This window comes from Meriones unguiculatus, chromosome 6 (genome assembly GCF_030254825.1).
Source record: "Meriones unguiculatus strain TT.TT164.6M chromosome 6, Bangor_MerUng_6.1, whole genome shotgun sequence".
NCBI lineage: Eukaryota > Metazoa > Chordata > Mammalia > Rodentia > Muridae > Meriones > Meriones unguiculatus.
Genome location: NC_083354.1, coordinates 60891984 through 60919825, shown reverse-complemented (window position 1 = coordinate 60919825; position 27842 = coordinate 60891984). Strand labels below are relative to the sequence as shown.

The window sequence follows — 27842 nt, the reverse complement described above, 5'->3', positions numbered from 1 at the left end:
CACCTTACACCCATCAGAATGGCTAAGATCAAAAACTCAAGTGACAACACATGCTGGAGAGGATGTAGAGAAAAGGGAACACTAATCCACTGCTAGTGGGAATGTAAACTTCTACAATCACTTTGGAAATCAATCTAGCACTTTCTCAGACAATTGGAAATAACGCTTCCTCAAGATCCAGCTATACCACTCCTAGGCATATGACTAAAAGATGCTCAAGTATACAACAAGAACATTTGCTCAGCCATGTTTGTAGCAGTTTTATTTGCAATAGCCAGAAGCTGGAAACAACCCAGTTGACCCTCAGTTGAGGAATGGATACAGAAATTGTGGTACATCTACACAATAGAATATTACTCAGCAATTAAAAACAAGAAAATCATGAAATTTGCAGGCAAATGGTAGGAACTAGAAAAGATCATCCTGAGTGAGGTATCCCAGAAGCAGAAAGACACACAGGGTATACACTCACTCATAAGTGGATATTAGATATATAATATAGGATAAACCTACTAAAATCTGTACACCTAAAGAAACTAATCAAGGACGATTCTGGCTAAGATGTGTAATCCCCATTCAGAAAGGCAAAGAGGATGGACATCAGAAGAGGGAGAAAACAGGGAACAGGACAGGAGTCTACTACAGAGGACCTCTGAAAATCTCTTCCCTGCAACGTATCAAGGTAGATGATAAGACTTGGAGCCAAACTTTGGGCAGAGTGCAGGAACTCTTATGAAAGAAGTAGGAGAGAGTAAGACCTAGAGAGGACAGGAGCTCCACAAGGAGAACAATAGAAGCAAAAAACCTGGGCATAGAGGTCTTTTAAGAAACGGATACCCCAACCCAGGACTATTCATGGAGATAATCTAGAACCCCTGTACAGATGTAGCCCATGGCAATTCAGTGTCCAAGTGGGTTCCATAGTAATGGGAACAGGTACTGTCTCTGACATGAGCTTATTGGCCTGCTCCCCCTAAGGGGAGAGCAGCCTTGCCAGGCCATAGAGGAAGATGATGTAGCCACTCCTGATGAGACCTGATAGACTAGGATCAGAAGAAAGGAGAGGAAGACCTCCCCTATTAGTGGACTTGGGGAGGAGCTTGGGTGGAGAAGGGAGGAGGAGGGTGGAATTGGGAGGGGAGGAGGGAGGGAGCTACAGGGGGAAATACAAAGTGAATAAACTGTAATTAATAAAAATAAAAAACCTTATGTTGATGGTTTTGATCCATTTGGAGTTGAGTTTTATGGAGAGTTTTAAGTATGGATCCATTTTTATTTGTCTGCATGAAGACATCCAGTTTTACTAGTGCCATTTGTTGAAGATGCTCTCCTGTTTACAATGTGTAATTCTGGCTTCTTTATAAATATCAGATGCCCATAGGAGCATGAAATTACATCTGGGTCTTCAATTCTAATTTTTTTGAGACAGGGTTTCTTTGTGTAGTCCTGGCTGTCCTGGAACTCACTCTGTAGACCACACTGTCCTTGAACTCAGAGATCTACCTGTCTTTGCCTCCAGAGTACTGTAATTAAAGGTCCTGTCCCCACCAAAGGTCATGTCACCACCACCTGGCTTTGGGACTTCAATTCTACTCTATGCATCAACAGTTTTTTATACCAATACCATGAGGTTTTATTACTTGAAATATGAAATACTGAGAACTCCAGCAGTTCTTTTGTTGTTCAGAATTGTTTTAGCTGTCCTGGACATTGTGTTTTTCTATGTATATGAAGCTCAGAATTGTCCTTTCAAGCAAAGATCTGCCCATTCGTAGTTTCCAGAGGCACCTGTCTAAGATACTACACAGACTTTTTAGAAAATGGATTGGGGAAGAGGGACCGAGTCTGCTCTTTGACAGACTCTGAAGATGGTAAATATACTGCTCCTTCCACACACTCCTGCTTCTCCTTAGTGTGTAACCCAGGTTGCTGACCCTGGTAAGAAGCTTCACCTCCAAGGTCCCCTTCCCAGAGATTGATGATCAGTGGAAAATGCGTCACAGTACAGAAGGTACAGGAGAGAAGACTTGCCTGTGTCTTTGTCTCTCACTCAGTAACAGAGAAAATGAGTTCAAAGTCAGTCATGTAAGTCATGGGATCCTCTGCAGAGAGCATCCCAGACTCTCCAGAGCCTATGTATTGAGCCTGCCCATTTCTTCTGACTCTGTACACAGAGCATACCCTGCTTCACCTTCAGGTGTGGATAATGATGTACGCTTCTCTACAGGTCAGGGTGTTGAGCGTTACTGTGGTTGCCTGAGGTCCTGCTGCAATCCTAGACTGAGCTTCCATAAGCAGAGAGTCCCGTAAGGGAACAGCTTGCCCTAATAGCAGCATCTGACTCTCCTGGTACCTATAGCTTAGCAGGCCCAGTAAGGCTGGGATAAACTTCTTCATGGGTTATTCTTGATATCTAGTTTCCACGCTATGAGCCTAAGCAGCCAGCTGTGTTCCCAGATCTGCTTCCTTAAGCAAACTGGGTTTTCTCCCTCACCCCTGGGTTATTTTTCCAGGAACGAGGGGCATTATACAGGTAACCCATCTATCCTATGGCCCTGGACATAAGATTCTCACTGGCATGTAAACTGATGCACTCATCATACTTGCTTTGCTCTCCTGGTAAGGATCTCTCAGTGGGCATCAGATCCCACATTGTCTAGGACCTGTTAAGGGCTACACAGGACCCTTCCATCAAGGGCCTTGGTGTGGTAGGCTTGGTTAAGAGCTTATGTAATGAAGACACTGTTCCAGGTTCCCTTAATGCTGTGGCAGGGCCAGGGCCTTTTTTCCTTTGTCTGAGGACTGGGGACCTAGAAGGTAGCCCAGGAACCAAGCCCAGCCTCTGAAGATGCACCAATGAAATTGGCTGTCTTAGGCTCCCCAGCTACACAGAGGACTTCCCAGGAATCTCTAGAGGAGTCTGGCCTAAGGTCAGCCTCCTATTACACAGGATATTCAGGGATAATATCGTCCTCTCAGAGACTTCCATACCTCTTTCCTCCATGGTGTTGCAGATATCCTGGGGGAATAAACATTAAACCTGTCTGAATCAGAGGCTAGATGCTATCAAAATATCAAATATGTCTTCAAGATGGAGATGTGGGTGCTGAAGTGATAGCTCAGTAGCTAAGTGTGCTTGCTGCTCTTGCAGAGGACTGGAGTTCAGTTCTAAGTAGCCACATGGAACCGGTCACAACTGCCCACCTTAACAGTGATTTGACACTCTATTCTGGATTCTGTGGGCATAGTTATAGAAACATTTAAAAAAAAAACACAAAGAGACAGTGTGTAAGATACACAATTTATAACCATTATTTTTATAAATCTAAGACATAAACAAAAAAATTATGTATTAAAAGCTCTCGAAAACTTTAAAAAGGGAATGGCTAAAAAAGTTGTCAATCTGCCTCAATAGGCATAACATAATAGCGACTTGTGACTTATAAAGTCACAATGAAAGTTATGTTGATCTACACAGACAGCTTTTGCAGTTAATCCAAGGGTGGTCTCATTGATTGTTGTCCATAAATAGCAGGTGGTGCTCTTGGGAGTTGTGGAGGTGGTAAATAGCAGGTGGTGCTCTTGGGAGTTGAGGTGATGGTAAATAGCAGGTGGTGCTCTTAGAAGTTGAGGCGGTGGTAAATAGCAGGTGGTGCTCTTGGGAGTTGAGGTGATGGTAAATAGCAGGTGGTGCTCTTAGAAGTTGAGGCGGTGGTAAATAGCAGGTGGTGCTCTTGGGAGTTGAGGTGGTAAATAGCAGGTGGTGCTCTTGGGAGTTGAGGTGGTAAATAGCAGGTGGTGCTCTTGGGAGCTGAGGCGGTGGTAAATAGCAGGTGGTGCTCTTGGGAGTTGAGGTGATGGTAAATAGCAGGTGGTGCTCTTGGGAGTTGAGGTGATGGTAAATAGCAGGTGGTGCTCTTGGGAGCTGAGGCGGTGGTAAATAGCAGGTGGTGCTCTTGGGAGTTGAGGTGGTAAATAGCAGGTGGTGCTCTTGGGAGTTGAGGTGATGGTAAATAGCAGGTGGTGCTCTTAGAAGTTGAGGCGGTGGTAAATAGCAGGTGGTGCTCTTGGGAGTTGAGGTGGTAAATAGCAGGTGGTGCTCTTAGAAGTTGAGGTGGTAAATAGCAGGTGGTGCTCTTGGGAGTTGAGGTGATGGTAAATAGCAGGTGGTGCTCTTGGGAGCTGAGGCGGTGGTAAATAGCAGGTGGTGCTCTTGGGAGTTGAGGTGGTAAATAGCAGGTGGTGCTCTTGGGAGCTGAGGTGATGGTAAATAGCAGGTGGTGCTCTTAGAAGTTGAGGCAGTGGTAAATAGCAGGTGGTGCTCTTGGGAGTTGAGGTGGTAAATAGCAGGTGGTGCTCTTAGAAGTTGAGGCGGTGGTAAATAGCAGGTGGTGCTCTTGGGAGTTGAGGTGGTAAATAGCAGGTGGTGCTCTTGGGAGTTGAGGTGATGGTAAATAGCAGGTGGTGCTCTTGGGAGCTGAGGCGGTGGTAAATAGCAGGTGGTGCTCTTGGGAGTTGAGGTGGTAAATAGCAGGTGGTGCTCTTAGAAGTTGAGGCGGTGGTAAATAGCAGGTGGTGCTCTTGGGAGCTGAGGCGGTGGTAAATAGCAGGTGGTGCTCTTGGGAGTTGAGGTGGTAAATAGCAGGTGGTGCTCTTGGGAGTTGAGGTGGTAAATAGCAGGTGGTGCTCTTGGGAGTTGAGGTGATGGTAAATAGCAGGTGGTGCTCTTGGGAGCTGAGGCGGTGGTAAATAGCAGGTGGTGCTCTTGGGAGTTGAGGTGGTAAATAGCAGGTGGTGCTCTTGGGAGTTGAGGTGGTAAATAGCAGGTGGTGCTCTTGGGAGTTGAGGTGATGGTAAATAGCAGGTGGTGCTCTTGGGAGCTGAGGCGGTGGTAAATAGCAGGTGGTGCTCTTGGGAGTTGAGGTGGTAAATAGCAGGTGGTGCTCTTGGGAGTTGAGGTGATGGTAAATAGCAGGTGGTGCTCTTACAAGTTGAGGCGGTGGTGCTCTTGGGAGTTGAGGTGGTAAATAGCAGGTGGTGCTCTTGGGAGTTGAGGCGATGGTAAATAGCAGGTTGTGCTCTTGGGAGTTGAGGTGGTGGTAAATAGCAGGTGGTGCTCTTGGGAGTTGAGGTGGTAAATAGCAGGTGGTGCTCTTGGGAGCTGAGGCGGTGGTAAATAGCAGGTGGTGCTCTTGGGAGTTGAGGTGGTAAATAGCAGGTGGTGCTCTTGGGAGTTGAGGTGGTAAATAGCAGGTGGTGCTCTTGGGAGTTGAGGTGATGGTAAATAGCAGGTGGTGCTCTTGGGAGTTGAGGTGGTAAATAGCAGGTGGTGCTCTTGGGAGTTGAGGTGATGGTAAATAGCAGGTGGTGCTCTTGGGAGCTGAGGCGGTGGTAAATAGCAGGTGGTGCTCTTGGGAGTTGAGGTGATGGTAAATAGCAGGTGGTGCTCTTGGGAGTTGAGGTGGTAAATAGCAGGTGGTACTCTTGGGAGTTGAGGTGATGGTAAATAGCAGGTGGTGCTCTTGGGAGCTGAGGCGGTGGTAAATAGCAGGTGGTGCTCTTGGGAGTTGAGGTGGTAAATAGCAGGTGGTGCTCTTGGGAGTTGAGGTGATGGTAAATAGCAGGTGGTGCTCTTACAAGTTGAGGCGGTGGTAAATAGCAGGTGGTGCTCTTGGGAGTTGAGGTGGTAAATAGCAGGTGGTGCTCTTGGGAGTTGAAGCGATGGTAAATAGCAGGTGGTGCTCTTGGGAGTTGAGGTGGTAAATAGCAGGTGGTGCTCTTGGGAGTTGAGGTGGTAAATAGCAGGTGGTGCTCTTGGGAGTTGAGGTGGTGGTAAATAGCAGGTGGTGCTCTTGGGAGTTGAGGTGGTAAATAGCAGGTGGTGCTCTTGGGAGTTGAGGTGGTAAATAGCAGGTGGTGCTCTTGGGAGTTGAGGTGGTAAATAGCAGGTGGTGCTCTTGGGAGTTGAGGAGGTGGTGAATTTTTTTTTTTTTTTTTTTTTTTTTTCTGCCTTATTCTGATGACACTAGGAAGAAAGAGAAAAAGTGGAGTTCAGGGCATGATATCTTCCATCCTCCAGTCCTACAGCAGATATCTCAGAGGAAGATCTAATGGCTCAGTCTTTTTTTTATCTGTCACATGATTCCCATTGTTTCTTTCCTCAAACTCTGCATTACTGTGTATCTGTGTGCTTGTGTGCCTGTGATCTATCACATTCTTGTGTTAAAATCAACAATCCTGTGCACTTGAGCACAAGGCAATTGCTTTTCCATAATTGCTTTTCTTAACTGACAAGTGGATTGCCCCAGATTTGCAGCATTCTTTGAGAATACAGATGTTGGACTGTGTTACTGAGCTCTTAGCCATGTAACCCTCTTTCTTTCAAAGAAGTCTCTATTCATCAACCCAACTGAGATAGGTTCAACACAACGAGATGCCATCCCTTTTGGGGAGCTATTCTGCTCTCTGGCTCATGGAATTGCCATGAGCAAGGCTAGAAAATGCTTTCTAAGTGGTATCATGGACTCCATTACCTAAACGTACAGAAGTACAATTTGTCTTAATATTAGAATTTTGCCCAGAGTAGCACAGTTTATCATCAAGCAGTATGGATGGGAACTCACACAGGGCAGGAACCTGGAGGAAGGAGCTGATGCAGAGGCCATGGAGGAGTGCTGCTTACTAGCTTTTTCTTCATGACTTACTCTCTCTCATCCTGTTTTCTTACAGAACCCAGGACCACCTGCTGAGGGATGTCACCACCCATAATGGGCTGGTCTCTTCTCCATCAATCACTAATTAAGAAAACACCCTACAACTGGATCTTATGTAGTCATTTTCTCAATTGAGGTTGCCACCCTTCAGATAACTCTAGTTGGTGTCAAGTTAACAAAATGACTCAATACACCTAGGCTTTTCTGCAAGTAAGTTTTCAGATGACAGAGAGAACCACCTGGCAAGCACTGCCTCAGGGGGATTAGGATTCTAAGGACGCTGAGAAAAGGGATTCAGGAGTAAAGCAGGGTACTTGATCTTAGTAGGGATCTTCACAGATGACAAACCCACTGTCTCTAGATTCAGAGTCCTGGAAGAAACTCTGTTTTAGGCTCTAGGGTCACAGAAGAATTCTGGCCATTGGCTAACACTTGTCTGCCTCCAACTACTGAAGGGCAGCATTCCTACTAGGTACCTGGAGCCTATGAACAGAGGAGAAATAAAAGATTACTTCCCTAGAGATGAGATTGTGCTGTGGACAGCACAATCCTAGGCTGCCCACCTTTCGTAATCTAGAACATCCACTTCCCTGAAAGGCTGGTACATGCAAGGACTCCTTGGTCTGGGATGCACATCTCCAAAATGTGGTCTCATCTCTTGTCTCCGTTCCACTCTCAATGCCTCCAGTAACCCATACCTAAAGAAACCACTGGCAAGGTAGAGTTGTGGTTCCTGACTTGGATGGCACCACAGACCTTTGAGACCTGGCTACCTTGAAGTGAAAAAAGATCCTGGACAGTCATTTTTCTCCCTCCAGCAAGTTTCCACTGATGTAACGGAATCTGGCTTGGTTAGGTTTCTCCACTCTCAACTCTCAGCCTTACCTCGCCACCCTTTACGCTTGATATATATTCTTTGACACAAGTAGCCCTGCTCCCCCAACATACACGTTAGGATACTGCATGACCTGACCTATGATTTGTCTTCTACACTCATGCCCTCAGTCCTGGATATTTTTATGTCAACTTGACATAAGCTAAAGTCATCTAAGAGGAGGCAGTCTCAGCTGAGAAATTGCCTCTGAAAGACCAGGCTGTAGGCAGACTTGTAGGCCATCTTCTTAGTGATTGATGAGGGAGGGCCCAGCCTACTGTGGATGAGACCATCCCTAGGCTGGTGATCCTGGTTTCTGTAAGAAAGTGCGCTGTACAAACCATTAAGGAGCAAACTAGCAAGCAGCAATCCTACATGGCTTCTGCATCAGTACTGCCCCCAGGTTCCTTCACTGTTTGAGTTCCTGAATTAGTTTCTCTCAGTGGTCTGTGATTCAGCATATGTAAATCAAACTCTTTTCTCCACAAGTGGCTTTTACATAGTGTTTCATCATAGTAACCCTAACTAATACACTTTCAAGGGGAGTTTCCATGTTCTGATAGGTCCCTCGGATGCCAGATTCCTCCCCACCTTGGGGTTTGCACCTCAAACTACCCTTCTATCTTGATTTGCTAACATTGTCCTTCCAAACCCCAAGGGGCTCCCTATAGAAGCCTTCCCTGAATCCGCCCTCCTCCTCGCAACATCTTCTAACTACTGTACAAGGCTTTGATATAGCAATTCTTCATCCCAGTAAAGCTATGTTATCAAGTGAACTGGAGGCTCAGACTGTCTCTTTCTATGTTTCTTTGTCCCCATCCCCTCTGATGCTTTTAAGTTCCTGAAGCCTCTGGGTGTGCAGTACTCACTGGGGCAGTATAGACGCTTTTTTATTAGAAGTAGCGCCTCTTCTTCTTCCTTTTCCTCCTCTTTTGTATGCGTTCATAGTCTTCATCATCCGAAGACGTGGGTGGGGCTATGTACAGGACATTAACTACTAGAGATAGAGTAAAAATAGGTTCAAATTAGGAAAAGAGTTGTGGCACAAAGCCGTGAGACTCTGCTGAGTATTTATTATGAGGATGAAGTTGCCCATCCTTGGTGAGCGACTACTCACTCACACCCCACCTTTCCTGCTATGACATTGTCTGGAACAATTTTCTATTGGTTTTTGTTTTGTTGTTTGCAACTTTTGGGTTCCCTGTGGGTCTCTTTTCACATCAGAAACAGAGCTTTGCTTGCTTACTGTGTTCTGCTCAGTATTCCTGTCCCCACTCTGTTCAGCTTCCCTGCTCTTTTCAGCTGGGCAAAAACAACCCGTAACCAGTGTTCCACAAAGGAAGCCATGAACCAGATGACCTATTAAGACTCAACTGTGTCTCACTGGGTATGTTGCTAAGCAATGTCCCATTGTAAACACTTCCTATTGGGATTTGGGGCTGTCCCATAAACTTTGCAGTAGACTCAGGCCACATTTCAAGGGAAGGGGACAAGTTAATACAATTACGCACAAAACAGGAGTGAATCCAGGGAAGCACTTAACATATGTCTAGGTCCCATCAGGTGGGCAATGCAACCCAGTATGCAGAATCAGGAACAAGGTAGGAGGGATATGTTTTATGGATTACTAGACACCAAGTACACAGTCACCAGTCCACTTAGGAAACAGGAAAGGGGCCGAGGAAGGCTCTGGGCAACAGACAAGCTGGGTCAAATAATGTGGCCAATGAGGTGAGCTCCTTCATCTCTGTGGATATATGGATCATGAAGAGGAATCCTTAAGTTCAAACAAGGCAGAATCAGTGCATCAAAAGTGGGTGAGTACAGGGCGGGCAGAAACATGTTTTGCAATGAAGACAGTTGGCGAATATAGTCTTCTTCAATTGATGCTCTAGATCAGAGGACACGGGTGAGAAATCTACTAAACATGAAGAACATACAAGTTCCAGACAGCTCAGAGGACAGGCAGACATTTCAAGGTGATATGATGAGACAGGGCAGGAAAGTGAGTTTCAGGCGTAGGTAGAGAGGACACACTGTAAAGAACATACAAGGAGCCCTTTAAACCCTGGGAACGTGTGCACCCAATATCAACTATTACTATCTGAAAAAGAGGCCGCAGCTGGACTACAAAGTCCTAGATCCATTCTCAAGTACTAGGGCAGAGGCTCCAAGATAGGTATTAATGTGTTTCTGATCACTAACTCTACAGGTCAGTCTAGTGTGACAAGTATAGGTTGAAAATGAGCTCACATGCATCTTTCCCTTTGTCCTTGTCCCTACCAACGCCTTGCCCACATGACAGTGTAGACCCAGAGTACAGTAACCTACCAGGTTCTTCAGTGCTTGATATTTTCCTCAACTCCCACTCTTGCACTTCAAATACTTCTGGAACAAAGTAAACAGAAGATGCAGTTGATTTGGTTCACAGCAGATTAGCCTCAGCTTTCCAAAGGACCCTTGACTTCTCATGGTACAGAGGGTGCTGCAGTGAAGCTAGACTGCGCACTCTGCCATTCGCCCACAGGGCAACCTTTACAGAAGGACTTAACAGACAAGGGAGGACCGCGGAGGTATCCTGGGACAAGTCCTGCAGACCTGCCAGAATAGGATCTGCTTATTGTGCATTACTGGGACCACACAAAAAGACCTTTGAACTCAGGTTCATGGCAGGTTCATAGACTCATAGTACAGCACACTGTTGAGTTATTTATGCTCCAGTGGCTGGATTCACACCCATGTCCATGTAGGTAATACTGATCAGATTCCATTGGTCAAAAATAAACAGAAACAAAAAAGACATGAAAGTAAAAGGAGGATATATATTTATAAATAAATATATATAATTGTCATATACATATAAAGCAATAAATCTATATAAAAAAAAGTGAGCGCCAGATGTCAAATATAGTTTCCAAGGAGAGCTATGAATTGCAATCAATGGCTTGGAGTTTTGGCAGTGACTGGGGCAAGAAGAATGGGTGTTCTGGTAAAGATCATGTTTTTATTTTTTTTTCTTTGTTATAAACATTTATTTTATAAAAAATGAACAAACAAACAAACAAAAATTAACGACCTTATCTAGCGTGTTGACCTACACAGACAGATCTCTGTAGGTTTGAGATCACTGTAGTCTACAGAATGAGACCCCCCTCTTAAAAAAAATAAAACAGCCACAATACCTGAATGCATGCTGCGTGTGGGTAAAGTGACAGAACAATTTTCTAGTGTCTATACCACCAACATCATCCTATTTATTTATTTTATTTTTAAGTTTTTTTTTTTTTTTAATCTGTATTGCAGAGCTAAACAGAGAATTCTCAATAGAGGAATATCGAATGGCAGAGAAACACTTAAAGAAATGCTCAACCTCATTAGCCATTAGGGAGATGCAAATCAAAACTACCCTGAGATTTCACCTTACACCCATCAGAATGGCCAAGATCAAAAACTCAAGTGACAACACATGCTGGAGAGGTTGTGGAGAAAGGGGAACCCTCCTACATTGCTGGTGGGAATGTAAACTAGTGCTTCCTCAAGACCCAGCTATACCACTGCTAGGTATATACCCAAAATTTGCTCAAGTACACAACAAGGACATTTGCTCAACCATGTTTGTAGCAGCTTTATTCATAGTAGCCAGAACCTGGAAACAACCCAGATGTCCATCAACAGAGGAATGGATACAGAAATTGTGGTATTTTTACACAATGGAATACTACTCAGCAATCAAAAAGGAGGAAATCATGAAATTTGTAGGCAAATGGTAGGACCTAGAAAAGATCACTCTGAGTGAGGTATCCCAGAAGGAGAAAGACAAACACGGTATATACTTGCTTATATAGACCTACACGATATGATAAACATAATGAAGTCTATACACCTAAAGAAGATAAACAAGAAAGCAGACAGGAGGTAAGATGATCAATCCTCACTTAGAAAGACAAATAAGATGTGCATTGGATGTATGACAGGAGTCTACCACAGAAGGCATCTGAAAGACCCTACCAAGCAGTGTTTCCAAACAGATACTAAGACTCATAACCAAACCATCAGCAGAATAGGAGTTAGTATGACAGGGAAAGGATAGGAGCCCCACAAGGACCATATATATCTGGGCACAGGGTTTTTTTTCTGAAACTGTTTCTCCAACCAAGGACCATGTATGGATATAACCTAGAACCTTTACTCAGATGAAGCTCATGGTAGCTCAATAACCAATTGGTTTCCCATAATAAGGGGGAACAGGTACTCAATGGCAGGCTCTTTGACCTCCCCACCCCCCAAGGGAGGAACAGTCCTGCTAGGCCACAGAGGAGGACTTTGCAGCCAGCCCTGAAGATACCTGATAAAACAGGGCCAGATGAAAGGGGAGGAGGTCCTCCCCAATCTGTGGACTTGGAAAGGGGCAGGGAGAAGCTGAGGGAGGGAGGGTGGGATTGGGAGGGAATAAGGGAGCAGGATACAGCGGGGATACAGAGTTAATAAAATGTAACTAATAATAATAAAAAACAAAAAAAAAATCTGTATTGCCCACATATGAACGCCCTGTGGCACATGCATGCAGTACCAATCAAGACCAGAAGAGGGCATCAGATACACTTGAACTGGAGCCAAAGAGGCTTGTGAGGAAGCATATGGGTGCTGGGACTGGAATCCCCATTCTCTGGTAGAGCAGTCAGTGCTCTTTATTAAGAAGCCATGTCCCACTTCCTGAACAGAACACCAACAGCACAGGCTCTAAGAGCAACAATCAGTAAATGGGACCTCATGAAACTGAAAAGCTTCTGTAAAGCAAAAGACACTGTCAGAATAAAATGACAACCTACAGACTGGGAAAGGATCTTCACGAACCCTATATCTGACAGAGGACTGGTATCCAGAATATATAAAGAACTAAAGAAGTTAAAAAGCAATAAATCAAGTAATCCAATTAAAAAATGGAGTACAGAGCTAAACAGAGAACTCTCTGTAGAGGAATATAGAATAGCAGAGAACCACTTAAAGAGATGCTCAACATCCTTAGTCATCAGGGAGATACAAATCAAAATGACCCTGAGATTTCATCTTACACCCATCAGAATGGCTAAAATAAAAAACTCAATTGACAACACATGCTGGAGAGGTTGTGGAGAAAGGGGAACCCTCCTACATTGCTGGTGGGAATGTAAACTGGTACAACCACTTTGGAAGTCAATCTGGCACTTTCTCAGACAATTAGGAATAGTGCTTCCTCAAGACCCAGCTATTCCACTCCTAGGCAAATACCCAAAATTTGTTCAAGTACACAACAAGGACATTTGCTCAACCATGTTTGTAGCAGCTTTATTCATAATAGCCAGAACCTGGAAACAACCCAGATGTCCATCAACAGAGGAATGGATACAGAAATTGTGGTATTTTTACACAATGGAATACTACTCAGCAATCAAAAACAAGGAAATCATGAAATTTGCAGACAAATGGTGGGATCTAGAAAAGATCATTCTGAGTGAGGTATCCCAGAAGGAGAAAGACAAACATGATATATACTAACTTATATAGACCTATAAGATATGATAAACATAATGAAATCTATACACCTAAAGAAGATAAACAAGAAAGAGGATCGGGGTAAGTTGATAAATCTTCACTTAGAAAAGACAAATGGGATGTGCATTGGATGTAGGAGAAAACAAGTAACAGAACAGGGGCCTACTGCAGAGGGCCTCTGAAAAATTCTACCTAGCAGTGTATCAAAGCAGATACTAAGACTCATAACCAAACCTTCAGCAGAATGCAGGGAATCATATGAAAGAACAGGGAGTTAGTATGATTGGAAAGGATAGGAGCTCCACAAGGACCAAATATATATGGGCACAGGGGTCTTTTCTAAGACTGATACTCCACCAAGGACCATGTATGGATATAACCTAGAACCTCTGCGCGGATGTAGCCCGTGGTAGCTCAGGAACCAATTGGTTTCCCATAGTAAGCGGAAAAGGGACTATTTCTGACAGGAACTCAATGGCAGGCTCTTTAGCCTCCCCACCCCCAAGGGAGGAACAGTCCTGCTAGGCCACAGAGAAGAACTTTGCAGCCAGTCCTGAAGATACCTGATAAAACAGGATCAGATGAAAGTGGAGGAGGGCCTCCCCAATTAGTGGACTTGGAAAGGGGCAGGGAGGAGATGAGGGAGAGAAGGTGGGATTGGGAGGGAATGAGGGAGTGGGATACAGCCTGGATACAGAGTTAATAAAATGTAACTAATAATAAAAACAAAATAAAATAAAATAAAAAAAGAAGCCATGTCCCCAGTTTCCCCAGATCATCTTTAATTGACAGTGGGGCTTTTTGTGCTTTGCTTCTACTCCTCTTTACCATAATGCTTGGAAGGGGCACCACTCTAGTCTCCTACATCTCATTAATACCTTTTCCACCATCTCAGCCTGCCAAGCAGGGTGTCTGGCTTTCTCTACTGCTTCCTCGACCTCTCCTGTCGGTTCCCACAGGGTATGTTGTTACTTACCAGGAAAGTTCTCCTTGCTGTCTATGTCCTGCAGATGTTCAGTGTCTGTGTCTCCCACCTGTGCAATATCTGCAAAAGTCAGGACAGAGTGTACCACATGAAGCCACACCAGCTCACAAAAAAATTAATCCCAGCTCTTCTGGAGTTCTTTCATGGAGCCTCTATGGCAGAATCATTTCCTTTCATTTAGCCTTCGACCCTTCTTTCCAACAGGAACCCAGAGTCAGATTTCTCAGGAATGAAACACTAAGATATTTCCTGAACAAGGGAGGGATTTCAGATACTTACAGCTTCCCACCACGGTAGACGCCATCTGCAATTATAAAAAAAGAAAGCATTGTCATGATGGAATCCCATAATGTATACTTAAGGGGGGACATATTGTACAATATGGGGAACCATATTATATTCACCACAGTGGTCTGGCTTTCTCTACATGATTAGGGAACAATGGGCATCCTGGCACTGCAAATGATACCAGTAGAGATGAAAGGGCATTTCCCATACTGTACTTTCAACCTCCTTTTACATTGTGCACCTTCAGGTCTGAAGTGGGCACTGGATCTCATCATAGACCATTGTGAGCCACCATGTGGTTACTCGGAATTGAACTCAGGACACCTCTGGAAGAGCAGCTAGTTCTCTTAAACCTCTGAGCCATATCTCCAGCACCTCCTTTTACATTGTAAGCACACAATCTTTAATAGAATAGGGAGTCATTTCTGAGGGAACTGCTTCTATGATTCAGTTTTTTCCATTTTTTTAAATTAATTTAATTTATATATTTATTTATTATAATTTATTCACTTTGTATCCCTGCTGCAGCCCCCTTCCCTCATCTCCTTCCAGTCCCACCCACACTCCCTCTTTTCCCCTACGCCTTTCCCCAGTCCCCTTTTAGGGGTAGACCTCCTCCCCTTTCATCTGACGCTAGCTTATGGGTCTCATGAAGGCTGGCTGCATCATCGTTTTCTGTGGCCTGGCAAGGCTGCATGCCCCCGGGGAGGTGATCAAAGAGCCAGCCACTAAGTTCATGTCAGAGATAGCTCTTGTATCCCTTACTAGGGAACCCACTTGGAAACTGAGCAGCCAATGGACTTCCTTTGAACAGGGGGTCTAGGCCCTCTCTATGCATCGTTCCTAGTTGGAGTATCAGTCTCTTCAGGACTCCCTGGGCCCAGGTATTTTGGCTCTGTTGTTCTGTTTGTATCATTCCTGTTCCCTCCAGGTCTTTCTATCTCCCTCTTTTTCCACAAGGATTCTGGCACTCTGCCCAAAGATTCAATTTTAATGGATATGGAGATGTCAATGACACCAGAGAGCTGCAGACCCACTGGTAGAAAAAAACCTCTGAATTCCACAAAGAGTAACACAAATGAAACCCAACTAGAGTTGTATTTCTGTAGCAGAAAGATACACAAAGGTGTTCTTACTGTGTCTCTTGATTCTGAGACATTGATTCCATATGGAAAATCTAGGAGAAAACAAAATAAGTGTCAGGATGTTGGTTACTAGTGATTATAAAACACTCAGGGAACATTTACAACGTGCACAAAAGCATATGGAGACAGCTCAGACTGCTGTTGGGACATCCTGTAGTGCAGAAGAATGTTTCAAAAAGTAAAAAGAAAAAAAAAACAGAACAAAATAAGACCTAGGATCCTTGTTCCCCAACTAAAGCCATTTTAAACAATATAAAATAAATACAGTTGATTCACACTTTGTGGCATATATGAAGTAGAGGCATGCAGGAGGTAGAGGAAGGAGGATCAGGTTCAAGATGAGCCTTAAACACAGAGTAGAGGTAGAGGCCAGGTTGAGATAAATGTGCCCATCTCCAAACAAACAAACACACTAACAGCATAATTTCTAGCTGTATTCTAAATACTTATACTCACAGGTAAATGGAGCTTTTACCATCCGACAACAAAAAAAAATTCTCTTTCAACAGAGTGAGATCATCACACACACACACACACACACACACACACACACACAAACACATACACAATCACAACCAGTTAAAAATGTAGAGAACAAGTGATTGTAGGGTGCCCAGCCTGAATTCATTCATTGATAATACCAGTTCTGCACCTAGAGGTCAACAAACATCACAGAATAGATTGTGGGAAGATTGGTTAAGAGCCAAAGAAACAGGATGTCTGCTGGGAGATTGCATATCTTAGAGATGTCAGTGAACCTGTACCTAGGAGATCAACAACATAGCTGCCTAAACAAGACCATAAGAACCCCATATCCCCATACAGAATCACATACACTCAAAATCACAAGACACTGAAGAGCACAAAACCCCAGCATTCTTTATGCATACAGCCTCACAGAAACCTATCCAGAAATTTGAGTATAAACACGTATCTAGAAAATCTTAAAAAAACAAAACAAAACAAAACAAAAAACATGTTGACTATTGTGTTCCTTCCAGAAACAACTTGGTTGGTCAATGAGAAGACAGTAAGGGAAGCCATACCTATCTTAGCATTTACATTTTTACTCACCAAGGAGTTAAAATAATACTTACAGCTTTCAAATTCTGCAAAGCCTCCCTGCAATTTAAGAAACAAAGATAGCATGAGAGCAAAATCATGTTACTTGTGTGCACATGTCTTTATTTATCTTACTTGGTTCTGAAAAGGCATGGTGGTCACTGTCAACCAACCAGTGGCTGCTGAAACAAAGATGAAATATATCTGTGACAAACCCATGATCATTTCCTGCATGGTGTATCTTTAACTCCTGTTCAGTCATTCACTACAAAGTAGTTAATCCATGAAGAAACATTACTTCAAAGAGGGACAGATGCACATCCATCCTGTATCCTGAGTGTGCCTTTCACAAAAGCTCTTTCCCATAAAGGTGTCCATTGGCTAAATGTTCTTCTATTCCAGGAAACAAAGCAACTTATATACAACACATGTGCCATTTTTTGACAGCCAAACTCAAAAAATAAAATAGGAAATCCAGACAGAAATGTTTCTGTTTTGGGCATAGAAAAGTATCTTACCTCGTTTTTAGGGCTGAACTCTTCCTCTCTAATAAAAATCTCTCTAATTTCAGGGATATCTGAAAGACCTAGGAGGAGAGAGTGACTGTTAATCACTGGTGCTGTGAGCTGTGACCTCCTTAGAGAGCACTGATCAGCTTACACAACAAGATGGTATGTATGGTTGTGCTCTAAAGGCTTGATTAGCTGCAAAAGCACTGGGTTGACAAGGAGCAGGGAAGAAATGGAAAATGGGACACTTGCATTATGCTGACGGCAATGGACAACAAGATTGTCTTCCAGTGGTACAGTCTCCTGTTACTCGGATCAATCGCTTTAAGACTAAAAGATAAGTCTTCCAAAACCAAGAAACAATGTGAGTTTTAATTTATGCAAAGTGACATCTAGTATAAACTCTCAAGGACAAGGTAATCCAGGGTACTCAGTGGAATATGGCTTATATGGTGGCATCAGTGAAAATGAAAAAATAAAGACTCTGATAACTTCTTCCCTCTGTACAGGTACCCTCTGCACTTCTGGGTACTTCAGGATGCTGGAAGTAATGTTCACAGCAATCCAGCAAGTGATTATTAAAGGACAATAAACCATGCAGCATGCTCCACTCCTCAGTTCAGCCCATTAACCATAAAGGACAGTAACATCTCAGGGAGACAAAGAACCACCTTACAGGTTGTTGTGTTGAAGCAGGACTGGGGTGGGGTTCCTGCACAGCTTTTCTCTTGAGCAAATATTTTTGGAGTGGACTGATAGATTTTGATATGTTACTGATATGTAACTTTTAAAATTATTTTTATTAATTACAGTCCATTCACTTTGTATACAAAATGACCTATGTAATTTTTATCCTTGGAATAGAAAAGCATTTTCCCAAGTAATCTGCTGAAGGCATTGGCAGACCATGTTTTTCTGGTGGTACACATTATATTTTTGGAACAAACATTCCATAAAATGAAATCACAATGAAATGAGCATTATGGAGAGGAGCCACACATTTCTACATTCTTTTGACAGTCTAAGCTCCACACTCAGGGAAGACAATGTACACACACATTCACTCACTTGCGCACACACACTCACACACACACCTGCATGCACGCTTCTGAGTATAATCAAGACATGAGGCTTTATTTTTTTCCTATTGACATCAAAGCTCTGTTAGGAAGGTAGAGCTAAGACTCCTATACCTTCTGGTTTATTGAAGCTACCTCCCAACAGACCAGTAGAGTTCCAGAACAAAGATTTTTTTTTTGGGGGGGGGATTTTTTTTTGTTTGGTTCTAGTCAGTTTGAATGCATTCCAATTATTAACTCATTACTACACAGAAACTCCTAGAAACACTATGTGAAATAGAATAATCACTGTAAACAATTCATTTAGAAATTCACTAAGGAAAGTAAAGGTTTCATTTTTTAAAATAAAGATTTAAAAGACAGAGGAGCAATGATCAATCTTCAAAGTAGACAAAAACATTCATTTTATAGCAATGTCTGGTTAACAGCAAAAAACCATAAGATATATTTGGAAACACAAAATGTGGCTATTATGTATAAATGCGCTACTAAAATTCCAATTGTGGCTTTAGAAGACCCATCTTATCTTAGTGTGAAATGTAACATTTAGATGTTTAATTTGGAGAGTGTGTAGAGTCCTGGAGACTAGAAAGGGAACATTAATTGGTAGATGGATATTAAAGGGGGCATGGTAGAACACAGGTGACGTGAAGGGAAAAGAAGGAATAGTGGAGAGGGTGGTCTGCCTGGGGAAAGGAATAGCAGGGGTGGGATAGAGGCAGAGCACTAAATGTGTTTGAAAAGGCTAAATGGGAAATGAGAAGATTAAATATATACACATACATTCATCCAAAACTGTATAATTGGAGTTACCCTATGCAGCGAATTATCTCAGAAGCCATGTGTTGCCATATAAACACCCAAAGTCTGGGGGCTGGAAAGATGTTCTTGTTAACTTTTGCAAAGAACCTGGTTTTGATTCCCAGAATCCAGAGGGCGGCTCATCACCATTTGTAACTTCAATTACAGAGGATCTGACCTGTCCTCTGGTCCCTGAGGGCACCAGGCACTAACATGGTGCACAACCATAAATACATGTAGGCAAAACCTTCATACACAAAAAAAAAAAATAAGGCAAAATATTCTTAAGGCCCACTGTCTGTGTGTGTGCTGGCATGGGGTAAATTCACGCCTTTGTGTGAGTACCTGCCTGTGCCCATTTTCATGGAGGACACAGAAGGGTATCCACTATCTTGTTGTATTGTTTCATTTCTCTGCCTTCTTCCCTTCAGCAAGGGCCTCTCACTGAAGCTCAAGTTAGGCTGGCAGATGTCTAGTCACAGCCATCCTCCTGTCCCCACAGTCAGTGCTTTTACACCAAGCATTTTTTTCCTGTCAAGACATTATCTACAAACTGCATGATAATATCATATATTTCTACTGTAAAATACTGCATGTGCTAGGTATGTGTAAATAGGAAAATATTTTTTGTTTTCTTAAATTCACTAATTTATTTTTCTTAAAATATTATGCAAATAAATTTTAGAGGATTAAAGAGAGGGTTACCAAACTCAAAAGATGCAAGGCAGTTACATTTTTGCACAGATCACAAGTCACTGCACTCACAAAGGAACTGAACTTTATGTTTGGAAGTAGATGTAAAACATGGCAGTTCATGACAACATATTTCTTAAGGAGCACAACTTCATACCCGGAACATGACTTTTTGCTCTGCTCTGCTTAACACCTCCTTTACAGAGAACAAACAAAAATGCTTTTGTACACAACACAAATTGTGACAGGGACTCTCATTATAACAAAAATATTATGAATATTCATACTCATTATGAATACATTCTCTGATGTATTTATAAAAAAATACTTTCAACTCTGCAAGTTACCATTTCAATATTAGTATAAACCAAATATAAAGTTGACATCAACAATACACTTGCTGAAAAAGAGTTGCTTTTACTGTTTGATTAACACCCCTACTGCAGGTGATGTTTTTATTTAAGCACTGAAAATATTTCTCAAATATCCTACTTGATAACAGTTACTGGGCAGATAACTACTAAATAGAATTTCAAGCTAGGTGTTTTAGAATAAGTACTAAAGACTTGTTCCTGTGTATTAAACAAACAAACAAACAAACAAACAAAAACTATCTTGTGGTCAATGGAATGTTTCAACATTATAAGTGTTGCTTTTGAATAGTGGTACCAAAAAGTAAATGTCTAAGAGACTTGGTGCTTTCAAGAGCCTTCACTTATCTGTCTAGAAGAGGAAAATATTCTAATATTTGATGCTTTGAATACATTTTATGGAATTATAAATGGATCATTATTTTATTTATTTTTAATGTTTATGGGTGTTATAATATTTTAGGGCATGCGTTATATTTTTGAATTCTTTGGATTAGGTTTTTTTTTTTTTTTTCTTTTTTACTGGCTTTTCAAGAGAGGATTTCCCTATGTAGCCCTGACTGTCTTGGATTTTGTTTGGTAGTCTAAGGCTGGCCTTGAACTCAGAGAACCCACCTGCCTCTGTCTCTCAAATGCCGGGATTAAAGGTATATGTAACAACACTCAGCTATTTGGATTAGTTTTTGTTTGTTTGTTTGTTTGTTTGTTTTCTTCTCTTTTCTCCTCCATCTCCTCCTCTTTATACTTCTCCCTTCCCTCTTTCTCTCTGTTTTTGAGACAGGTGCCAGGGAAACCCAAGATCCCAAGTATTGCCAGATACAGAGATCAAAGTCCACATGGCACTCAAGAAACAGGAGGAAGAGATTGGAGAAGGATAGGGGCAAAAGCTTGTAAGAAGAAGCAAGAATAAAGAGCATGGGGGTGGAGGTATTGTCCTGGGTCTCTATGGAGCACACTGCTTAGAAGCCGGAGGCCCTGTGTTCACAGTGAAGATGAAATCTATTTTACTCAGCTTATACATATGGCCTATGAAATGTGAGACAAAGCCAGTAGGACAATAAGAATGTAGGAGAAGCAGATATACTTGTGACGAGCAAAGGCCTTACACCTACTGAAGACACTTGGAGGAAATGGACTTCTTATCCCAAGAGAGAAACATACAAATACACCAAAGCATAGAGGATAGATGCAGACAATGTCTAGATAGATTCCATGACGCCCTAGTACATGGTACCAGTTCATGGGAACTCCCAAGCCCCACCCACTGCATTTTTTAGATTGAACCCAGAATTCGTAAAAAGTGCCCAAAGATGAGAAAAAGTCAAGGTTGCTCCTCACCCACTAGGTCAGTGGTTGTAAGACAGGGGCCTGCTCTCTAATCTCCATTGCATTAGTCCTGTTGCATGCCAGTCAGTCCAGGGTGAGGAAAATAGACTGCAAATGAGCTAAAATCATACACTTTCCAGTACTGGGACCAGACTCAAAAGCCTTTCTGCCAATTTAAGCTATGCCATTCTCCTTAAAAGCCGTGCCTTTAAACATTGAAGAGAGGACCATGAGGATGTTAATACAGGCCCTAAAGGAACAGGGGGTGAGGATCTGAATCCCATGCAGCATTGAAACAAAACTATGAGACATCCATAAACAGGCTCACATGTGTGACCACATGTGAGAGAACTGTTCTAAGCAAAAGATGGGGACTATCACAGATTAGCAAACAACCGTTAACAAATCACTTCGTGGCCACTGTGATGATTCATCAAGTATCAATTTGATCAGATCCAGATCCTCAGAGCACACCTGAGGGGCATATATTTATTAGGATAACTGGAGGTTGGAAGATCCAATCACTGTGAGGAGGCATCATTCCCTTGACTGGGATCCCAGACAGTAAGATATAGGAGAAGGTGGCTGGCAACAAAAGCATCCATTCTTTTCTACTTCCCCATTCTGGTTATAATGTGACATCACTTTGGGCTTCTCTCTATATAGATGCCTGGCAAGCATGAACTGCATTCTCAATCTAAATGGGGAAATAAACCCGTCATCCCTCGGGTTGTTTTTTTTCAAAGAGTTTTTGTTAAAGAGGGTAGAAAAAAATAATTTAGGTCCCATTTCCATGGAGAGCTGCTGCTTATCCTTATGCCTCTGAAAGAGCAAAATCAGAGAGATCTCCCATTTTCCTTGTCCTTACATCTCTCTTTCCCACACTCTCACATTCCCAGGCACACACTCACCCACACAGGCCCACTGCTGAGATCCTTTCCCATTGAACCTGACCAAGAAGCCCGTATATAATTCAAATTTCATCTGTACTCTGGAGACTCTTTGGATCTAATTCATGTGCATCACCCATCCACACGTGGGAGTAAATACAGAGTGGCTCACCTAGTTCCACCTACATCAGGTAAAGCCACATTGACTCTTACAACATGTGCCTCAGCTTCCCTCTAGTTCCTGTTGTTCAATGAGTGCCAAAGAGACTTTTGGGTACATTTTAAAATTCTATGGTTGTATTTCTACTGGTGAGATGGATGCATTAGTGTTTTTCACATAGTAAAAGTTCTGATAAATCCAGTTATGGTTTTACATAAAATGCACAGGATAATAGACTACTAAATATAACAAACAAAACCTCAGTATCTACAGTACCGTTGTTTGGAATTGTCTCTTTTGAAGTACCCTCAAGAGGAGAAAGTTCCTCTTCATGCTGAGAGGTGGAAGATTCTTGCTGAGAGGTGGAAGATTCTTCCTGAGAGGGAGTTTTCAAGGCTGCAGAAACTGGAAATATATTCACAACAGGAAGAGTTATGTTAGCTTTATGGCAGAAAACTAATCATGGTTGTGTGATTGTAAATATTACCTCTTTTATTGCTTTAGGGTAATTATCAGCATCAGAATGGTCCTTCAGAAAGGTCACCACATTAAAAATTACATTTTATAATTAGGAAATGGTAGGTAATGTCTACATTTAGTGACTGTGACAATACAGAAAGAGCAGCAGGACTGGACTGCTGTGTGGGTCTGGTGCTAGATGGAAGCCACATCCTTCTGAGAACCTCATGAACATACGGTTGTCTATACAATTCCTCTTTTCTCCATACTTTCCCCCAAACACTAAAAGTTTCAGAATGACTTCTCATGAGACTTTCCAGTTTAAAAGAGAACTATACATGGTCAGCCATAAAGGAAAGCTCATGTATGGCAAAAATGCTCTAATGATGTTAGTTAAATACCAGAGAAATGCAGGTAGACTCTGATGACTTGATTCAGAGCTTATGTTTCATTGGATCCAGGATAAGCTGGGAAGTGAAGAACTGAGGTATATCCTCCTACTTTTCACCTCTGGGTACCATATTAGTTATATTCGTGTTATTGTGATAAAATTCCCAGCAGAAGCGGCAAACAAGAGTGAGAGAAAGATTCTTTCAATCCCTGGCTCAAAATTGGAATTTGATTAAAAAAAAAAAAAGTAGAGGGCCCTGACTTAACACAAATATGCATCTTCAAACTGTCATATGCTACTCAGTGACTAATTTTCATCACCAGGGAACCACACCAGTGCTAGATTATAGCACCAGTATAGAGATTATATATTCTTGCATATTCCTCAGAAATATTTAGACTTCAAATCATTTTTAAGCCAAGTTGTCACATGATGATGTGGCAAAAACAAAACTTCTCTTTAATTGGCCAAATCTTGATGTCTTCAATATGACTAAGCAAGAAAACCAGTCTGGCATTTGGTGATATGTATGCATAAGGCTTTCTAGATTGCAAATATCCTCGGCCCCAATATGGACAACCCAGATAAAGTGTAGCCAGAAGGGCAGTATCTTTATTAGCGCTAAGTGTGTATCAGACCAGCTCAACTTTGACTCATCAAAGTCCAGTTTCTACAGACTCCTCTTCCATCCACAGTCCCTACAGAGGCAACTGAACCAAGCCTACTCCTTATATGTGCTTTTAAAAAAAACTTCAAGAAATACCTCTAAACCAAGATTAGGCTTAAAATACTTATGTATAAAAGAAAGAGTTTGAATTTATGCTTGTCCTCAGAAGACCTTGGTTTACAGAAGTGTGCCACCATAGGCATATATTACAGTCATTTGGATGAAAAACAGGGTCTTGCACATGTTAAGGATATACTAAACCAACTGGACTATACATTCCTGACTACATTAGCTCTCTGTGATAAATCCTCTTCAGAGCCTAGGCCTGACTGTAAAGACACTCTAACCCAACCAACATTTTCAAAATGATGATACACAACTATGTTCTGCTTATATAACTCCCAGCTGCCTATATTGTTCCACTGAGAACTTGGACTGAGCAGGCAGCATGAACACTGACCACCAGTCAGATACAGCTGCCTATATTGTTCCACTGAGCAGGCAGCATGAAGACTGACCACCAGTCAGATACAGCTGCCTATATTGTTCCACTGAGTACTTGGACTGAACAGGCAGCATGAACACAGACCACCAGTCATATATATATATATATATATCCAAAAGCATGGTCTGGCACAGCTCAATAACTGAGGGGTGACTGGAATTCTTACTAAACTTCGCCCATAAATTGAGTGATTCTTTGTGTTCATGTTTATGTTGACTAATCTGTTTTAAGCCTTTCCATGAGGGCTTACTGGAATGAGACATCTTCTCCGTATGTCCAATTACTAAACACATCCAACCTATTTTTCAATGTAGTGTTTTCCCATAGCCAAACTCTGTGATCTGACCAGGCATATGGACTTTCCCCTCTATAATACTTGTGAATGACTGCAGGGAGATAAAGAGCACTTCCCTGGGCTTCTGCCAACTGTGGTTCTCATCAGTGTCTGGGATTTCTATAGATCTGGGTTATTTTAGGCAGCTCCTGGGAAGCTGGAACATTCTCACAGGGATTACTGAGCCCTGCTTATACTTCTCAAAGTATAAAACACTTCTCAAGATCCATGGCCACAGAGACTGATGGCCCATCTCTACACTTTGGGTTATGACTTTCCAGAGAACTACACAAAGAAACAAGTCTCTCACACATCTGCCTGGTGAGGATTGAACACATTTTTGTAGGTAAGACATATATCTTGGTTTATGGAAGGCAGTTATGCTCATCCCTATACCACCAATGACACATGTCTTGCTTTTTGAATTGGCAAATTTATTGGGAAGTGGATTGTATAATGGGAATAACTGTTTTGAAAAAGAATATGTTTAGTCACTGGCTGGTCTACAAAATAATAAAAGGCATCAGAACTGAAGGCAGTGACTGTAGACATATGACCATGATTGATTACATACGGTATCCCTTACATCCCCAAATTTCACTCCTAATAACCCTTATATCACAGTGTCTTAAATCACAATGGTGTACCAGACAAAAGACAGCCAGCATTAGAAAACATTATCTGAGAAAGAGATCTTGTAATACATACTACATTCGCATTCATCATCGTCATCATCAGTATGTAACTGAAAGGAAAGAAAACATTGTGAGGATTAGGTCATACTGAGGTTTCTTTCCACAGTTCTTTGGTTTGCCCCATGACACAGAACAGTGTAAACCAAGATAGGGAAAAGAGATTTGAAAAAAGACTCTTGCAAACACATTATATGATGATGTCACAAAAAACCTGGGCTATATACTTTATGACAAAAACATGTTGACTCAAGGCAAGATCAGGGCTCCTTTTCTGTTTGGCCTCCATTGAGGATTCCCTAAGCCACATGACAACCTGGCAGACAAACTTTATAGCCTGATTTGTGAGATTAATCCCTCTATGAGGGGCCTCCAACTATGTGCATGAATGCTCACGCTTTATATGTATTATACTCTTGGTATTCAAATGTTGGATGCATGAAGATTCCCACTACCCACACCGACTTTTGGAGAGCAACTCAAACTCAATCTAGATGATGACTCATGTGGCCTTGCCAGGCAGTGGAGGAAGAGGATCCAGGCAATCCTGATGAGACTTAACAAGTGATGGGCAGATGGCAATAGTGGAGATCACCCCCTTTCAGTGGACTAGGGGAAGGGGATAGGGGAAAGAGGGAGGGAGGATAGGACTAAGGGGAGTTGAGAGTAGGGGCTTCAATATGTAATGAATAAATTGTAAAGAAAAAAAATAAAAATAAAAATAAAAAGAAACAAACACATTTTCATAGATGATACACCTGTTAACTTCTGAATAAATATTACACACCTTTTATCTTACTGTACACAAGCTATGTTACCTGACACCGAAAGATTTTATGCTCTATTTAGACAGGAAACAAGCCCATGCAATTCCATTTCCCCCTCTTCTATATGTTAACTCTCCAATACCCATGATGCCCCTTGCTCTTGTATTGTTCAAGTGGGATTTCAACAGAAACATACAGGTTACTTTAGTGATCTTATCTCAGAGAAAGGAGAGGGCTTCTTACCTTGGTTTCTGGTTTCTTTTCTTCTTCTTCTGAAGAACCAGAAACAGCATTCTCTGGTAAGATGAGGGGGACAAAAATGACAATAAGCTCATGGTTCAGGTTACTGCTTATGCAGCGTCCTTACCTGGTGTGTGTAAAAGTGTGTGGACTGGCACATGTGACTAGAGCTAAGGAACAGGATGGTTGGGCCGCTGCTAAGCTGTCCTCTCTAAAGGCAAATTAAAGCAAAGAAAGACCTGGAGAGATATGAGTACCAGAAGGGCTGTGTTTCCAGATGGCGGGAAACTAAAGCAACATAAAATAATCTTTGTTTGTGTCTGTGTAAATTCAAGTTTTCATGTGCATTCTGTTTGGAGGGACACTTTGTGTCTCAGTTTGCATATGAAGGTCAGAGGACAATTTGTGGGAACCCAAATCTTGTACATGTACAAGATAAAGTGGACATGTACACCTAAGACTCAGGGAACATTTTAGAAGAAGAGCAGAAAGATTCTGAGACAGAGGGACAGGGCTGCGGATAGTGTCTGGACATGACAGGGATGACAAACCAATGAAATCTCAATACAGTTGCCCAAACAGGACCTGCATTATGACATACAACCCAAGATGGAGAGCTACAGGCAACCACTGATTGCAGAGAAAGGGAGAATCCATTTTCTCCAGGTTGAGTGCGCCTCATATATTATCTAATTCCCTATAACTACTGAAGAGCAACATTAAAAGGACTCACGTGTTTACGGGTAACAATAATAATTATCATAGTGGAAGTCATGTATATAAACAGTGGACATGGGGTTATAGTTGGACTGGGAAGAAGATAGGTTAGAATGATGGAAATAAAGTAGTCACTTTAAATTCTCGAAGAATTAAAACTGTAGTATGAGTCTCTGGGAAGTTCTCTGTGTTCAAATTTTCTTGTTCTGTTGCTCTCCTTGTGGAGTTCCTGTCCTCTCCAACCAAGGACTACTCACACTACTCACGGAGATAACCTAGAACCCCTGCACAGATGTAGCCCATGGCAGTTCAGTGTCCAAGTGGGTTACATAGTAATGGGAAGAGGGACTACCTCTGACATAATCTGATTGGCCTGCTCATTGATCTCCCCCCACCCCGAGGGGGGAGCAGCCTTCCCAGGCCACAGAAGATGACAATGCAGCCCCTTCTGATGTGAACTGATAGTCTAAGATCAGAAAGAAGGAGAGGAAGACCTCCCCTATCAGTGGACTTGGGGAGGGGCATGCATGCTGAAAGGGGAGGAAGGGTGGGATTGGGAGGGGAGGAGGGAGGGGCTTATGGGGAGATACAAAATGAATAAAGTGTAATTAAGAATAATAGCAAAAAAAGAAGAAAATGTAA

At 42.3% G+C, this 27842-nt stretch overlaps 1 protein-coding gene across 1 annotated transcript in view; it reads right to left on the bottom strand.

Moving 5' to 3' along the window:
• Window positions 1–3287: 3287 nt before the first annotated feature.
• Window positions 3288–27842, bottom strand: part of LOC110541603 (uncharacterized) — a 163275-nt gene continuing 138720 nt past the window's right edge. The window contains exons 45-55 of the mRNA XM_060385546.1: window positions 26487–26539; window positions 25493–25529; window positions 22705–22833; window positions 17118–17185; window positions 16635–16659; window positions 15529–15569; window positions 14384–14408; window positions 14096–14164; window positions 9919–9975; window positions 8457–8584; window positions 3288–6025 (exon numbers count right to left, since the gene is read on the bottom strand). Of these exons, the coding sequence (XP_060241529.1) occupies window positions 8481–8584; window positions 9919–9975; window positions 14096–14164; window positions 14384–14408; window positions 15529–15569; window positions 16635–16659; window positions 17118–17185; window positions 22705–22833; window positions 25493–25529; window positions 26487–26539 (608 nt within the window). The 3' untranslated portion in view covers window positions 3288–6025; window positions 8457–8480. The remainder of the gene's footprint in view (window positions 6026–8456; window positions 8585–9918; window positions 9976–14095; window positions 14165–14383; window positions 14409–15528; window positions 15570–16634; window positions 16660–17117; window positions 17186–22704; window positions 22834–25492; window positions 25530–26486; window positions 26540–27842) is intronic.